This window comes from Mus pahari, chromosome 5 (genome assembly GCF_900095145.1).
Source record: "Mus pahari chromosome 5, PAHARI_EIJ_v1.1, whole genome shotgun sequence".
Classification (NCBI taxonomy): Eukaryota; Metazoa; Chordata; class Mammalia; order Rodentia; family Muridae; genus Mus; species Mus pahari.
Genome location: NC_034594.1, coordinates 151,892,066 through 151,908,215, shown reverse-complemented (window position 1 = coordinate 151,908,215; position 16,150 = coordinate 151,892,066). Strand labels below are relative to the sequence as shown.

The window sequence follows — 16,150 nt, the reverse complement described above, 5'->3', positions numbered from 1 at the left end:
TCTCTCTCTCTCTCTCTCTCTCTCTCTCTCTTTCTGTGTGTGTATGTGTGTGTGTGTGTATGTCTGTTGCTCTGTCTCTCTGTCTGTCTCTCTGTCTCTGTCTCTGTGTCTCTCTGTTTCTGTCTGTCTGCCTGTCTCCCTCCCCAGTCTCCTCTTCAGAGAATCAAACCCAGGTCCTTGCACTCACTAAACACAGGCTTTACCACTGAGCCACATCTGTCCCGAGAGCCTATGCTCTGACACACATACCTGAGTGGCTTCATGAATTCCTAACACCAAGGGTTCTGGCTGCCTGTCATTCTGTTCTGCATGTGCCCTCCCCCTGCGCCCGCCCCCATCCCACCGCCTCTCCAGCACCATCTCAAATCCCTTGTTCTCCACACTCTGTGCTTTAGCCACATAGCAGCTGTCTTAGTTACTATATATTGGTGTGGTAAAACACCATTGCCAGGGCAATACATAGAAGAAAGGGTTTCGTTGAGGCTTATAGTTCCAGAGGGTAAGAGTCCATTACCACTGTGTCAGGGAGCATGGCAGAAGGAGGCAGACACAGTGCTGGGGCAGCAGCTGAGAGCTCCCATCTGAACCCACCAACAGGAAGCAGAGCCACGGGGACAGCAAAGCCTAGTCCAGTGACACACCTTCTCCCACCTCCTACTCCTTCCCAAATGGTTCCACCAACTGGGGACCAGCTAGCCAATATCCAAACATAGAAGCCTGTGGAGGCCATGCTCACTCAAACCATCACCACAGCAAACTCCCCCTTTCCCAGACACGTCCTCGCTCAAATATCTGTCCTTTCTTGGTACAAGGTCACGGATTTATGCATCTGGAAGTCCTTGTGGTCACCGGTGAGATGCTGTTGGGAACTAAAAGGGACTCTTGAGGCTCTGCAGCCTGTGCTGTCTGAGGCATGGCACAGCTCTGCATTGGAGAGCATGAGCATCACCACACACAAATGCCTTGCTGTATGCTCATGAGGATGCTCATGGGTGCTCATGGGTGCTCATGGATGCCCATGGGTGTTCATGGGTGCTCATGGATGCTCATGGGTGCTCATGGGTGCTCATGGATGCTCATGGGTGCTCATGGGTGCTCATGGGTGCTCATGGGTGCTCATGGATGCCCATGGGTGTTCATGGGTGCTCATGGATGCTCATGGGTGCTCATGGATGTTCATAGATGCCCATGGGTGTTCATGGGTGCTCATGGGTGTTCATGGGTGCTCATTGATGCTCATGGGTGTTCATGGGTGTTCATGGGTGCTCATGGATGCCCATGGGTGTTCATGGGTGTTCATGGATGCCCATGGGTGCTAATGGATGCTCATGGATGCCCATGGGTGCTCATGTTTCATTTCCACACCATTTTTATGTGTTACAAGATATTACTTTTTCTTAATTCCCTCACACCAATCGTGTGAAAGTGTGAAACATGGTTTTTTTTGTTGTTGTTGTTTTGGTTTGTTTTGGTTTGGTTTAGTTTGGTTTGGTTTTGGTTTGGTTTTTTGACAGCCCTGGCTGTCCTGGAACTCATTCTGTAGACCAGGCTGGCCTCAAACTCAGAAATCCACCTGCCTCTGCCTCCCAAGTACTGAGGTTAAAGGTGTGCGCCACCACAGCCTGGGGGGACACGTTCTAAACTCAAAGATCACAGAACAGCAGTTGGTGCCTTGGATCTGACTCAGAGCCTGTGGTTGGTAGGCTTGAGTCTGACTCAGAGCCTGTGGTTGGTAGGCTTGAGTCTGCAGTTTGGAGAAGAGGAAGAAGGTGGCTTCCTTGTTTGATTTTTTTTTTTTTTTGAGACAGAGACAGGGTACCACTCTGTAGTCTAAGCTAGAACTCAGTGTACCTTAGAGGTAGATAAATTATGGGCTCCATCCCAATGGCATAATAATAATAATAATAATAATAATAATAATAATAGATAAATATATTCAAGAACACAAGTTTTTTTTTTTTTAAGGCATGTGCCACCACTGCCCAGCTAGATTTATTTATTATATGTAAGTACACTGTAACTATCTTCAGACACACCAGAAGAGGGAGTCAGATCTCGTTACGGATGGTTGTGAGCCACCATGTGGTGGCTGGGAATTGAACTCTGGACCTTTGGAAGAGCAGTCAGTGTTCTTAACGGCTGAGCCATCTCTCCAGCCCCAAGCACACAAGTTTTAAAAAGCATCTGTTTATAGTGAAAGAAGTACAAACACTCAACATCTTAGCTTCCAGTCTCTCTCCCCAGCTCTTCCCTGCCCCACAGAGGCGACCTCTGCCTGTTCTCTCCAGCATCCCTTGAGCTCGTCCCACGGATCAGGAGGAAGCTCTCACAGCACTCTTAGAAACTCAGTATTCAACTACATCAGGCATATTCACAGAGCACCTAAGATTCCACAGGCAGGGATACAACAAGGAAAGGGATGAAATCCACCGTAAACATGACCCCACTCCTTCTTCTTTCTTTTCCCCACAGATCAGGGATTTGCTGTCTAGAACAAAAGCTCCCGGAGGGTTAAGAGTCAGGGAAGATCAACAACTGGGGTTTTTTGTGGAAGGTCTAAAGTGGGTGCCTTGTGAGAATTATGCACAAATTGAAAAGCTGGTGGAGCAAGGATCAAAACTCAGGATGACAGCGTCCACCAACGTGAACACCAGCAGCAGCCGATCCCACATGCTAATGGCCATCCAGTTCAAGCAGGTGGGATCCTCCTCTGCCACGGATTCCCAGGGGCCGAGTGGGGGTGGCGCAGTGAATCCTTCCAGAGTGGACCAGTGGGCTAAGGTAATGGCTTCCAACCATGGACCGTGGAAAGAGGTGAAGGCCTTGCTCTCCTGTCTACCCCTCAATTAGGCTGCCCCGTTACTTACGGTGAAACAGTCTTAGGACAAGGCTGGCTGGTTTTCCTCAAGTACATTCTACACTTTGAGGAATGAACTTTGAGTCCGAGTTGGCAAGGATCATGAGCCCCTGTGATATAAGTGGAGAATTTAGATTAGCAGGTCCATGGTCACCGGTCTGAGGACCAGATATGAGCCAAGGGCATGGCCAGGTGCTAAAGCACTTCCTGAGACTCTGTCTAAGATTAATACTTGGAAATCCCTGTAACATCCACTAACTAAAGCCTCTGGTGAACAAGAGAGGATTTATATTTTCCAATCTCCTTGATGGGAGTCAGGACATCTCTAAGTAACATCCCAAAATTGTTCTAGAAGCCGTTGCTCCTACATCCTGGGTGAATGTCACAGCCAGCTGTGATTCCACATGCCCTTTCCATGTTGGACCAGCAATGGAGGAAACCATCATGTTCACACCAGGAATAGAGGGCATGACTTTGAGGAGATCATCGTCCCAACCCTCAGTTTCCTCTTCTGTAAAATGGGCTGATAGCTCTGTTCTCAGGCATGTTGGGAGGCTGAAATGAAGTACTGCCTTCTGAAGACCAAGGTGGCTCATCAGTAACGCTCTTGCTGTGCAAGCAGGAGGACCAGGGTTCAAGTCCCCAGTTGCTACATGAAGAGTAAGGCATGCTCCTCTAATCCAAGCATTGAGGAAGCAGAGACAGGAGGATCATGGAGACTTAGTTGTATGTGTAAGTGTATATGTGTGTATGGAGCAACTGAGGAAGACATCCGATAGCAACTTCCATCTTCTGCATCAATACTCAATGACTCATGCAGTGCACCTGTATATGCATACACATATATGTGAACATGCATACACAAATATGCACACGTACAGAAACACAGACAGAGAACAAGAGAGAGGGAGGGGAGAGGGGGAGGGAGAATTTTGTACATTTTTAAGTGCCTTTCCCTGGATGAATTTTATCATGTTAGTATACTGCACATATTGCATATGTGGTTCTCCCTGATATTTGAAGTTCTTATTTTAGGGTCAAGGGAGGGATCTCAGTGAGTTGGAAGCCAGCCTGGTTTGCACAGTAAATTCCAGGACAGCCAGGGCTACAGTGAGATACTGTCTCAAAAACAAAACAAAACAAGGAAGCAAAATGCTTATCCAACACCTGCTGTCCAGTATGCCTCTGCAAAAGAGCTTTGCAGAACTGGAGAGGGGCAGCAGGACACTTGGACCTAGGAGGTAGCACTGCCCCTGTCAACTGTCCCTGCACAGGGACAGACCTTCAGTGCCAACTGTCATTGGTTTATTATTTTTGGAGCCTGAGATAGCACCTTAAGGAACCATGTAAGCTTGTGGACCAGTCTGTCTCCTGGGCTTCAATCTAACAGCCTGAGGTGTCGTGTCTCTACAGGTTTTCCTGGACACAGCTCTCACCAAACAATCCAGCATCCACATGGTGGACTTGGCGGGAAGCGAGAGGCAGAGGTCATCAGGGTCTGAAGGAGACCGTCTGAGGGAAGGATCGAGGGTCAATTTAAGCCTAACCAGTTTAGGGAACGTCATCAGGTATGTGACCAGCGTACAGATATCCATAGAAGCTAGTCTTCTATTATTCTGAAGAGACACCATGACCAAGGGAACTTATAGAAGAAATAGTTGATTGGGCACTTACGGTTTCAGAGGATGAGGCCATGACCATAATGGCAGGGAACTTGGTAGCAGACAGACAGGCATGGCACTGGAGCAGCAGCTGAGACTCACACCTTGCTCCAGAAGCAGGAGGTGGAAAGAGCTAACTGAAATGGTGTGGGCTTTGGAAACCTCAAAGCTAACCCCCAGTGACACACTTCCTACAAGACCTCCTGATCCTTCCCAGTTCCACCAAATGGGGACCAAGCATTTAAACATATGCACCAAGGGGACGATTCTCATTCGAACCAACACAACATGACAGTGACATTAAGGAGCCGCTGGTAATGCTCCAGTTCTGTAGTGAGCCCAAGAGCTGAATCTCATCCCCAGCTCCAAAACCTAGCAAGGTAAAACAAATAAGATTAAATTAATAAATTAATAATAACCTTTATTTCACAACTCATCAGCACCAGCGGCTCGTGCCCTGCCCTCCTGTATATTTAAAACTAATTAACGCCTAACAAAATAACACTAATAAAATAAGTATTCACCAGACCAACACAAGAACTAGCCACTGCAGAATTCTTTTTCAGCCCTTTCCTCTTGGAGGTTCTACCCCTGTACCCCTCCCCCCACACTGTTCGTCCTTTCTTCCTTTTTTCCCCCCTTTCTTGTTTTCTTTTTTCTTTCTTTTTATGTTTGTGGGCACACCTGTGAGTAGATATGTGTCCACATGTGTACACCTATGTGCAGAGACCAGAGATGCCTTCCTCAACTCTCTCCACTGTATTTACTGAGACAGGGTTTCTCCGTGAAGACAGAGCTGGCTGGTTCAGCTAGTCTAGCTAAGCGGATTCCCAGGGGTCCCCGGGGAGATCCCTGGTCTCCACCCTACAAGCTCTGCGGTGCTGCCACACCTGCCTGGCTTTAGGTGGGTGCTGAAATCTGAACCCCACTCCCCACACTTCATCCAGTGAGCATCCTCCAGCCCCTCTCCTATCTTGTTTTATCACATGACCGTTAGTGCATGTTTGGGGCACATTTTTCTAAAACTTTTTTTATTGATTCTTTGTGAATTTTACATCATGCACCCCCGTCCCACTCATCTCCCCATCCCTTCATTCGATGTCTTTGCAGCCTCCCCCCAAAACAAAACAAAACAAAATCTCACTGTGAAAGCTTTGGTGTGTCCCACACCATACCCCTCTGTCCACACATCTTTACTTGCAGAGGTTCCCAGCCACGAGTCATTGGTCTGGTTCGAGGCCTCTGGCTTCTGCTATCTCAATCCTGGATCCTCATTCAGATTCTTGGTTATCCTGTTGTTGCCCTGACTCTTAGAGGTCCTGCAGTTTTGGATCTGCAGGACCGGCCTTCCACACAGTTCAGCAGTTTGTAGATCGAAGAGATAGAAAGGGTGGGCCAGCTCAAAGCCATGGATCTGGTCATGGGAGGCCGCTGAGCTGGTCAGCCCTCCAGCTTTTCCACATCCATACCACCAGGGTGAGCTCTCCAGCACAGCCCAGACTAACGAACTCACACAATGCTGCAGCCAGCAAGGGGCAAGACCAGCTCTCCTGCTTTTATGCCTTTGGGGCCGGCTCACCCTCTCCTATGCCACCAGGACCAGCCCTACCGTGCTGCCAGGCAAGGTGCAGGGTCTGGTCCTGATCTGGTGCTGGTGCAGGACTTTATGTAAAAAGATAAGGTGCTATATTTTCTTCTCAGAGTAACTTAAAAAAAAAAAAAACTCATTAATTAAGGTATAGATCACAGTGACATACATATATCTTTTTGTTTTGCTTTTAGTTTTGAAGTACATAAATACTAAATTCTCTGTTCAATGAATTAATATATACGTGTTCACACACAGAGACACACAGACACACAATTTAATTAGCACCCATGACAAAATATAGAAGACTTTCTGAAATCACGAGTCTCCATCGCATCCCTCTCCATTGGGACACACCCTTCCCCACCAGAACACAGACACACAAACACAACCCCCCCTGTTGGAACACACCTCCTCCCTATTGTCACACCACCAAAACAAGCTGACCTTCACTAACAAATTAATCTTTGCCTAATAGCCTTGAGTTTTATAATTTAAAATATTTTAAAATTAAGTGTATATATGTATTTATGTATAGGTATGTGCACATGAGTGCAGGTACCCGTAGAGGCCAGAAGAGGGCGTCAGATGCCCTGGAGCTGGAGTTACAGGCAGTTGTGAGCTATTTATGTGGTTCAAACAGGAGCTCTCTGCATAAGCAGTGCATGCTCTTCAGCTTAGTGCCTTCTCTGTAGTTGCTGTCTTTTGTGTAAATGAGGCAGTGTACACAAGGTCTCTGGCTTATGTCCTTTCTTGCTTGGGGACTCTTGCACAAGTATCTGCTGTTCTGTGTTATTGTTATTTTACAGGGTGTATTGGCTTCTTCTCTCTGACATGAAACCTCAACAGGGAGGAAGAATTTAGCTTTGCTTGTGGTTTTTGAGTGAGGAAAAAGCTCGTTGGAGGGAGAATGAGTGGGGGGGGCAGCTTACCTGCGGGGGGGGGGGTAGAGTGGAGGGTACTTATCCACAGAGCGGCTTACTCACAGGATTGGGAAAATGCTTACCCACAGGGTGGCCTTCAAACCACAACAGGGGTTCCCAGCAGGGATATGTGAGCCATCTCTAGCTTACCTGGGGTGTGTGTGTGTGGGGGGAGCAGTTTCATTCTTACTCCTCCCACTGATTGTTTTATTTTTCTTCCTTCACCCAGTGCTCTGGCCGACTTAGCCATGGGGAAGAAAGTTCTGCATATTCCCTACAGGGATTCTGTTCTGACCAAACTGCTCCAGTCAGCCCTGGGCGGAAACAGCCGGACAACACTGGTAAGACCATTCTTAGAACAGGTGACATTGCTCAGCTCTTAGTGGTCTGTGACTGAAATCACTCTCAGTATATACAGAACTTATGGCTTGGCCCCACCCTCAATGCCTGTCCACTGTAGTGTGTGACAAGGCTTCCACGGTATTAAATATTTTATTTATTCTTTGCTGCAGCTTTTGGGTATGGTACATGGAATATACATTGCTTTCCATTTTGTCTCTATTTTGTCATGGGGATGGAAAGCAGGACCTACCATATGCCGGACAAGTGCTCTACCACTGAGCCAGCCCTCCAGCCTGGAATAGTATATATAATTATTTTTGCTATAAGAAAAAAATTAATAAACATTCCTGCTGGGTGGTGGTGGTGCATGTCTTTAATCTTGGTACTTAGGAGGCAGAGGCAGGCAGATCTCTGAGTCCCAGGCCATCTTGATCTACAGAGGGAGTTTCAGGACAGCCAAGGCTACACAGAGAAATCCTGTCTCCAAAAAAAAAAAAAAGAAAAATTGAGAGAGACCCACAAAACAAAACAAAGCAAAAACATTAAAAAAATTAATAATAATACTACCCAGTATTCTGTGGTGAGGCAGGTAGTTGCCAGACAATTGTACAATCACTAAAAGCTGGCTATGTAGGTACACCAGACAGATGTACAGCCACTGAGAGTCAGCTATGTGGTACAACATGCTAAACCAAGGTCTTCTGCTCTCCAGCTGTAGAATGGGACAAAACTGGGTAAATGCTGTCTCTCCCTGAAACTCACTGTAAAACACACCCTCGATTTTATCATGAACTACTGCCTAAACATGATATGCTTTCTCTGAAGAAGAAATAAGTCAATTCAGCTGAATTAAAAGTTAAAAAGGGAGGTTTAATTGGGAATGGGCTCTGGGGATGAAACCCGAAGAAGTCACAGGCAGACTGTCATAGGAGCATCTTATAGAGTCCAGTGGGGGTGGGGGTGGCTTGTGACTTCAGGTGGGGGGTTGGGACACCTGTCAGGAATGTGGGACTGGACCTTTTTGGTGCTTTTTCTGCTGTGATGCTTTCTAAGTTGGTAGGGTTGGAGGAAGAGGGAGGAAATGGAACTTGCTGGACCATGGCAGGGGATGTGAGGGTGTCCGGGGTGTGAGGGTGTGGGGAGGCGGAAGGGGTGAGGAGTAGGGGGTTGTGAAGTGGGGGAAAGCAAGCCCGGGACTACAAACAAAATACTTCATCTTAAGCTTTTTCTGGGTGTCAGTTATTTGTGGATCTCCATGGTACATGGTACCAAGAACTTGGGATAAAACATCTTTCCTACTGGGTAGCGGTGGCTCACGCCTTTAATCCTAGCACTCAGGAGGCAGAGGCAAGCAGATTTCTGAGTTCAAGGCCAGCCTGGTCTACAGAGTGAGTTCCAGGACAACCAGGGCTACACAGAGAAAAAAAATAAAAAACAAAACAAAACACCCAAAACAAAACAGACAAAGCGAAAACACAAACAAACAAAGATCGAAAGCCACTCTCTTCGCTGGGGTATTAGTGCTGGGCACAGCATTAACGTGTGTACAGTGCTAGGTTCCATTTCAGGTACCAGGAAAGCAGAAACAAAATTAGTGCAACCAAGATACCTTGTGCACACAGAACACAGATTAAAATTGAGCAACGTGACAGAAGCAGAGTCCCCAGAGGCAGTGGGAAAAAAAAAGAAAAAAAAAAAAAAAAGAGTGAAGCTTAACAATGCAATATTGTAACTAGCAAGGGGTCAATTTCCTCTAGATCCATCCCTTTCGAACTGTTCAAAATAGCATCACATAAAACTCGAAAGGTCTTTATCATGTTTATCATCTTTATGTGTCTATTTCTTTCCAAAATATCAACTCCCAACCCTAGTACCTGATCTGGAGTTTTCTGTGCTTTTATCTCCCTCTAGTGTTTGATTCAGGACACTGCAGAGGTTTCTGATTCTTTTATTTGTAGGGAGGGGCTGATTGTAGAAAAAAAAAAACCCATAGCTTTTGTGCTCCGGAGCCGATGTTGTCTTCTGTCTCTTATACATAACCTGGTTTTTTTTTTTTTTTTTTTAGATTTATTTATTTATTATATGTAAGTACACTGTAGCTGTCTTCAGACACTCCAGAAGAGGGCGTCAGATCTTGTTATGGATGGTTATGAGCCACCATGTGGTTGCTGGGATTTGAACTCCGGACCTTTGGAAAAGCAGTGGGGTGCTCTTACCCACTGAGCCATCTCACCAGCCCATAACCTGTTTTTTTGTTTTGTTTTGTTTTTGTTTTGTTTTGTTTTGTTTTGTTTTCCTCCCCCACACCCCCTTCCCTTTCGCTCCGGCCCCACTCGCTCTGGCCCCGCATATGACCTGTGAATGACCTTTTCTCTGTTGGAAAAATGGCGTGAGTCCAGCTCTGAGCCCCTGGTGTGGCTGTCTCAGAGCTTGGGGCCAAAGTACAACCCGCAGCGTGAGTGCCAATTCTAGGCACCAGCTGCCTAGAGGGAAGGGAAGGTGAGCAGAGGCAGGAGGGGCGGAGCTCCGAATGCCCAGATCAGATCGCTGTGCCAGCGCCTTTAGGGCTGTGTCGCAGCAAGCAGTTGAGCCTTGTTCTGGGAGGGAGCCCCCGGAAGCTCTCCGAAGCTCTCCGTGATGCAGGCTCTGATGCTATGGGACCATGTAGCCTGGTGAGCGAGGCAGTTGCCTGGTCCCAAGCATTATCTGTTGTTGTTGTTGTTCTGTGGTGGCTTAAAGGCTGCGTTTTTGGGGAAGGGTGTGCCTCTCTATCCTGTAACTTGTCCCTCATGGTGTGGTTCTATGCCCAAGGTAAAGTGCACCAAAATGTAGTACAACTATTTTGAATTTATCCTGGACTAGTGTACAAATAAATGAAAGTCAAACTATGGTTATTTTATTTGGCTTTGACAGTTACTGGGAGTGTGTGGGTAACCCTTAATTTATTTTTTCTAACAGCTGGTATAGCTACCCCAGTGGTGTACCCCAGATACTGTTTCTCCTGGCCATGCACTCACAGTACATCTCCGCTCATGGCACCTTCTCTCTCCTCCTTGTTCTTCTTCTCCACCTCCTGAAAAAGCCTAACATGGTAACTCAAAACCTGCCCACCTCCAATCCCTCCAGCAATTGGTTGGAGCCATTTTTATTTAACGAATAGTTTTAAATTAAGGAACAAGGTTTGGGCAATAAAAGCTGGCCTAGACTTTGGGGTACAGAATTTAGCATTACAATAAGTTGCAACAGAGTAAACAGAGTATTGAGGAATGCTCCTGCCTCAGCCTCGCAGGTGCTGCAATTATAGAAGTGTACATTTTAAGAGTTTCTCCTACCACTGAGCTAGCCCCGCCCCTACTGTAGTGCAGTAACAAAATGTTGGAGAAAAGGAGAGGTAGGGGGTGAGTGTTGATGAGCGTCCCAGGCTCAGACCCAGAATGGCCACAGCCAACCTCCAAGCTCCAAGACACCAGCCCCAATTTCAGCAGAAGTTTCTTAAAAGGGCTTAAGTCACTGGCTCCAAAGGACTCCAGCCCGCCCAGACCAATAACAGTATCCACAATGCCTTCAAACTTTATGGTCCATTTCAGGAAGTGGCTTTCAACTTCTGTAAATGTGGCTTTGGGCAAATAATACTCCTGCATTGTTCCAAGTGTATACAATTCCAGATTACAGCTGTGTGTTATCTTAGGTTGTAAATGATGGTTATAATGGGGATCAGAGGCAAGTAAGGTTGGTTGTTACATTGTTCCCTTAAAGGCTGGCGGAACAAACAGGAGCGATCCAACTGCTGGCTGAGCACACAGCAAGCAGCCTGAAGTCTTAGGTGACCTCAAGGTGTTTTATTAACTCTGGCTGTGAGGTCCAGCAGAAGTTCCAGTCTCTTAGAATCCAAGAAATCTTTTCACAATATTGTGTTGCCTCACCTAGGAGGTTACCAAAGCATACCCTACCTCAGTCCCAGTCTGTGAGAGTGTTTCCAAAGAGGATTTAGCAAAGAAGAAAGACCTGCCCTGGATGTAGACATTAACAATCCCAAATCCACCTTGTGTGCTCTGATGCTCTTCCCTAACTACCTGCCTGGAGGGACTGAATCCGCTAGGAGTCTGAGCCAAGAGAAACTCTTTTTGGCAGTAGATTTCCCCAGGTGCTTAGTCACCGACAGGGAGATCACACAAGAGCTGGCACCATGCTCTTGACAGGATCTGGAACCAGGGAAACTTTCCTCTCTGTCCTGCTAACATTCGGCAATCCCTCAATTTTCTGAGGACATTGCTGGGGACCCAGCACTGAGAACCCGAGGCGGAGTCAGCAGGATGGGGACAGAGTTTGACAGTGGCGGGCCAGTTATCATATGGGTGACTTTAGCTGTTGTAGTTTTCTCTAAGCAGAGTTGTAAAGTTCAAACAGGGCAGTGAGAAGACAGCTCAGCAGGAAAAGGTGCTGCGGCCAAACCTGATGGCCTGAGTTCTATTCCTAGAATCCACAGAGTGGAAGGAGAGACCCAATTCTTCTTGCAAGCTGTCCTCTGAATGACACAGCGGCATGCACACACACACACACACACACACACACACGCACAGGCACATGTGCACACATACAAATAAATAGATGGGTGAATGTAAAAATACATTTATTTTTTAATAATTAGAAGTTCAGAGGTGTGGCAAGATGGGTCAGTGGTTAAGAGCACTTGTTCTTGCAGAGGACCAAGTTTTGCTGATTCTCAGCACCTACATGATGGCTCACAACCACCTGTAACTCCGATCCCAGGGAATTTGATGCAAGCTTTGGACCTCCACAGGGACCAGCCACACACACACATGGTACACACACACACATACATGCAGGCATACATTCATACAGATAAAATAATTAAATACATCTTTAAAAAATAAGTAAAATTTCAAATAGTGCTGAAAATTAGTGTACTAGTCAGGGTCCTCTAGAGTCACAGAACATATGGGTATAGGTAGTCTCTTTTATGAATTAGCATTATTAAGCAATAATAATATATATGATTTGAGCGGATAAACCAAACAGCAGACCATGCCAAGGTGATTCTACGTGAGAGGTTTATTAAGCAGGGATGGGGAGCGGCAAAGTGGGTAGAAGAGTAGAGAAGAGAGAGAGGAGGAGGAGAAAAGGGGGAAGGGNGGAAAAGAAGAAGAGAAGAGAGCAGGGTGAAGAGAGGAGGAGAAGAGAGCGAGGAGGGGGTGATCCCCTAATTTATACGGAGAATGACATCACACCAATGAGGGTGGGAACTGAGCCAGGTGAGTTGTGGAATTGAGGGTCGTTGTCCTGGCAACGCAGGTCTAGTGTCACATGGTTGGGCCAGGCCTTGGAGTGTCCTGGTGCTAACAGTCTCTATATAGTAAGGCGAGTTGTTGATGACTTACAGTCTGTAAAGTCCAACTCCCCATCAATGGTCAGGAGCAGCAGCAGCTGAGAATGGGAGTCTAGCAGTTGTTCAGTCTCACAAGGCAAGCAGGCGAACAAGAGAACAGATCTTCCTTCTTCCAATGTCCTTATGTAGGTCTCCAGCAGAAGGTGTGGCCCCTTTTACAGGTCTGTGCCACCACGCCTGGATCTGGGACTTGCTTTGTCCCAGATGACCTTGAACTCAGAAATCTCCCTGTCTTAATCTTCTGGGATTCATAGCCACTATGCCTCAGTATCTCTATGCCAAGATCCAGGTCAGAAACTTGTATCTCCCAGCCTCCAGATTAGGATCACTGGTGAGCCTTCCAATTCTGGATTGGAGTTCATTCCAGATATAGTCAAGTTGGCAACCAGGAATAGCCACTACAATCCACCCCTTGTCAACATGACACAAATAATATCTCATGTCCACATGAAACAATAACAAGGTCATGAATACGCCTAACATGATATAACTATTCCTCGTACAATAGCAAACACATTTGTAAATTTACAATGGGGCAATGTCCCTTGGGAACATTCTTTTAGTGTCTCAACTTAAATACAAATTGATGTTAAAGAAATTGGAAGAAAGGCAAATGTATTCTTAATAAAATAAGACAGAAGCATTCATATTACTTTATAATCCTCATTTCTGCAACTGGTTACATGGCCTTAGCTGGTATTTATAACTACCTTCCTCTACTACCTGTTCTATATTTCCTTCACCCTTGGCAGGCACCTCAGCAGATCTTGGCTCTTTTCCTGGAGGATTGACCCATACCTTCATTCCTGATGGGTCTGTGTCCTTTGTCATCCTGCTTGGATTAGGCTGTTGTAGTTTCCCATTGACTTTAATCATAGGACATGGTAGTACTAAGAGATGCCCTAAGGGATCACCTGCACTCCAGACATAATGCCCCTTACCTCCATTGTGGAGAAGCAATCCAATTTCCCCATGGTAATCTGGATCTATCACCCCTCCTAACACTGTTATTCCTTTCTTAGCCTGTTGGTTTAAGGGCATTAGACCAAAATGACCAGGGGGAAGTCTGAGCTTTCAGTTCAATGGAACATTTATTGTGGCTCCTAGTATGAGCACTCCCCTCTCTGGGACCAAAACTTCTATGCCAGCAGAACCTAGAGTTGTGGGAACAGGAAGCAAAAATTTTCCTAGAGGGGTCACTGGGAGTGATAGTGAGTGGAACTATTCCCTTTCCCACCCCTTGATTCCTGGACCCATGGATCTTGGCTATGGGAGAAACTGTACCATATATTGGACGTTGATTCAAAGCATATACTGCCTTCTGAAGGACTCTGCCCCAGCCCTCCATGCTGCTGCCACCTAATTGGTGCTGTAACTGTCTTCAAAAGGCCTCGGTGCCCAATTAAACCCATTGAATTGAATTCATCTAATTGAGCAGCAGCATCTCCAACCCTAAGTTCTGGCACAAGGAAAAGGGCAGGAACAAAACTCTTCAAATGTGCCTGTGCCCCTCTCACCAGTTTGTGTCTTAGAAGGCTGGTGAAGGGTGTGTCTTCTGGACCTTCCCATTGTGGAGGATTAGGTTTTACACAACGTATCCACTCTAGCATTGCAGTTTCCCTGAGCCTTAAAATCCCTTCTTCAACACTAAGCCAAGGGATATCAGGCATCTCCAACTCCTTTTCAGTAGGCCATCTTTTGATAAAACTTCAGCCAACCATTCAAACAAACTTCTGTCACCTTTTTTTTTTTTAACTGTGTGAGCTTCCATACTAAACCTAGAATCTCCACTCAGAGGGCCCATGTCAATAAACTCAGCCTGCTCTAGTTTTATGTTCCTTCTACCCTTATCCACACCCTTAAAATCCATTCCCACACATATTCGCCAAGTTTCTGCTTGAATGAATTAGCAAACTCATTGAGCTCCTCAGTAGTGTAGCGAATTTCCTCATGGACTACACTGTCTACCTCCCGTCTAGGAGCCTTGAGTCTGGTTATAGATCTAGAAGAAACCATTGGTGGGCCTTGAGAAACCTCAGTATTGTCTTGTCAGGCATTTTCTTCAGCTGAAGTCACTGCTGGTTTATCTGACTCTAGGGGATTAATTTCCTCCTGTAGGGAAGGCATTATTTCAAGGGGTGGGGCTGAGGGTACTACTTCCTCAGGTGGGGCAAACCCTTGAGAATCTGAAGATTCAAAATTCTCAGCTTCAACANCTCCAGATTAGGATCACTGGTGAGCCTTCCAATTCTGGATTGGAGTTCATTCCAGATATAGTCAAGTTGGCAACCAGGAATAGCCACTACAATCCACCCCTTGTCAACNTGACACAAATAATATCTCATGTCCACATGAAACAATAACAAGGTCATGAATACGCCTAACATGATATAACTATTCCTCGTACAATAGCAAACACATTTGTAAATTTACAATGGGGCAATGTCCCTTGGGAACATTCTTTTAGTGTCTCAACTTAAATACAAATTGATGTTAAAGAAATTGGAAGAAAGGCAAATGTATTCTTAATAAAATAAGACAGAAGCATTCATATTACTTTATAATCCTCATTTCTGCAACTGGTTACATGGCCTTAGCTGGTATTTATAACTACCTTCCTCTACTACCTGTTCTATATTTCCTTCACCCTTGGCAGGCACCTCAGCAGATCTTGGCTCTTTTCCTGGAGGATTGACCCATACCTTCATTCCTGATGGGTCTGTGTCCTTTGTCATCCTGCTTGGATTAGGCTGTTGTAGTTTCCCATTGACTTTAATCATAGGACATGGTAGTACTAAGAGATGCCCTAAGGGATCACCTGCACTCCAGACATAATGCCCCTTACCTCCATTGTGGAGAAGCAATCCAATTTCCCCATGGTAATCTGGATCTATCACCCCTCCTAACACTGTTATTCCTTTCTTAGCCTGTTGGTTTAAGGGCATTAGACCAAAATGACCAGGGGGAAGTCTGAGCTTTCAGTTCAATGGAACATTTATTGTGGCTCCTAGTATGAGCACTCCCCTCTCTGGGACCAAAACTTCTATGCCAGCAGAACCTAGAGTTGTGGGAACAGGAAGCAAAAATTTTCCTAGAGGGGTCACTGGGAGTGATAGTGAGTGGAACTATTCCCTTTCCCACCCCTTGATTCCTGGACCCATGGATCTTGGCTATGGGAGAAACTGTACCATATATTGGACGTTGATTCAAAGCATATACTGCCTTCTGAAGGACTCTGCCCCAGCCCTCCATGCTGCTGCCACCTAATTGGTGCTGTAACTGTCTTCAAAAGGCCTCGGTGCCCAATTAAACCCATTGAATTGAATTCATCTAATTGAGCAGCAGCATCTCCAACCCTAAGTTCTGGCACAA

The 16,150-nt window shown here is 46.1% G+C and overlaps 1 protein-coding gene across 1 annotated transcript in view; it reads left to right on the top strand.

Moving 5' to 3' along the window:
- Positions 1-16,150, top strand: part of LOC110321491 (kinesin-like protein KIF28P) — a 48,966-nt gene that overhangs the window by 10,902 nt on the left and 21,914 nt on the right. The window contains exons 5-7 of the mRNA XM_029538486.1: positions 2,473-2,697; positions 4,271-4,425; positions 7,259-7,370. Coding sequence (XP_029394346.1) covers positions 2,473-2,697; positions 4,271-4,425; positions 7,259-7,370 — 492 coding nt within the window. The remainder of the gene's footprint in view (positions 1-2,472; positions 2,698-4,270; positions 4,426-7,258; positions 7,371-16,150) is intronic.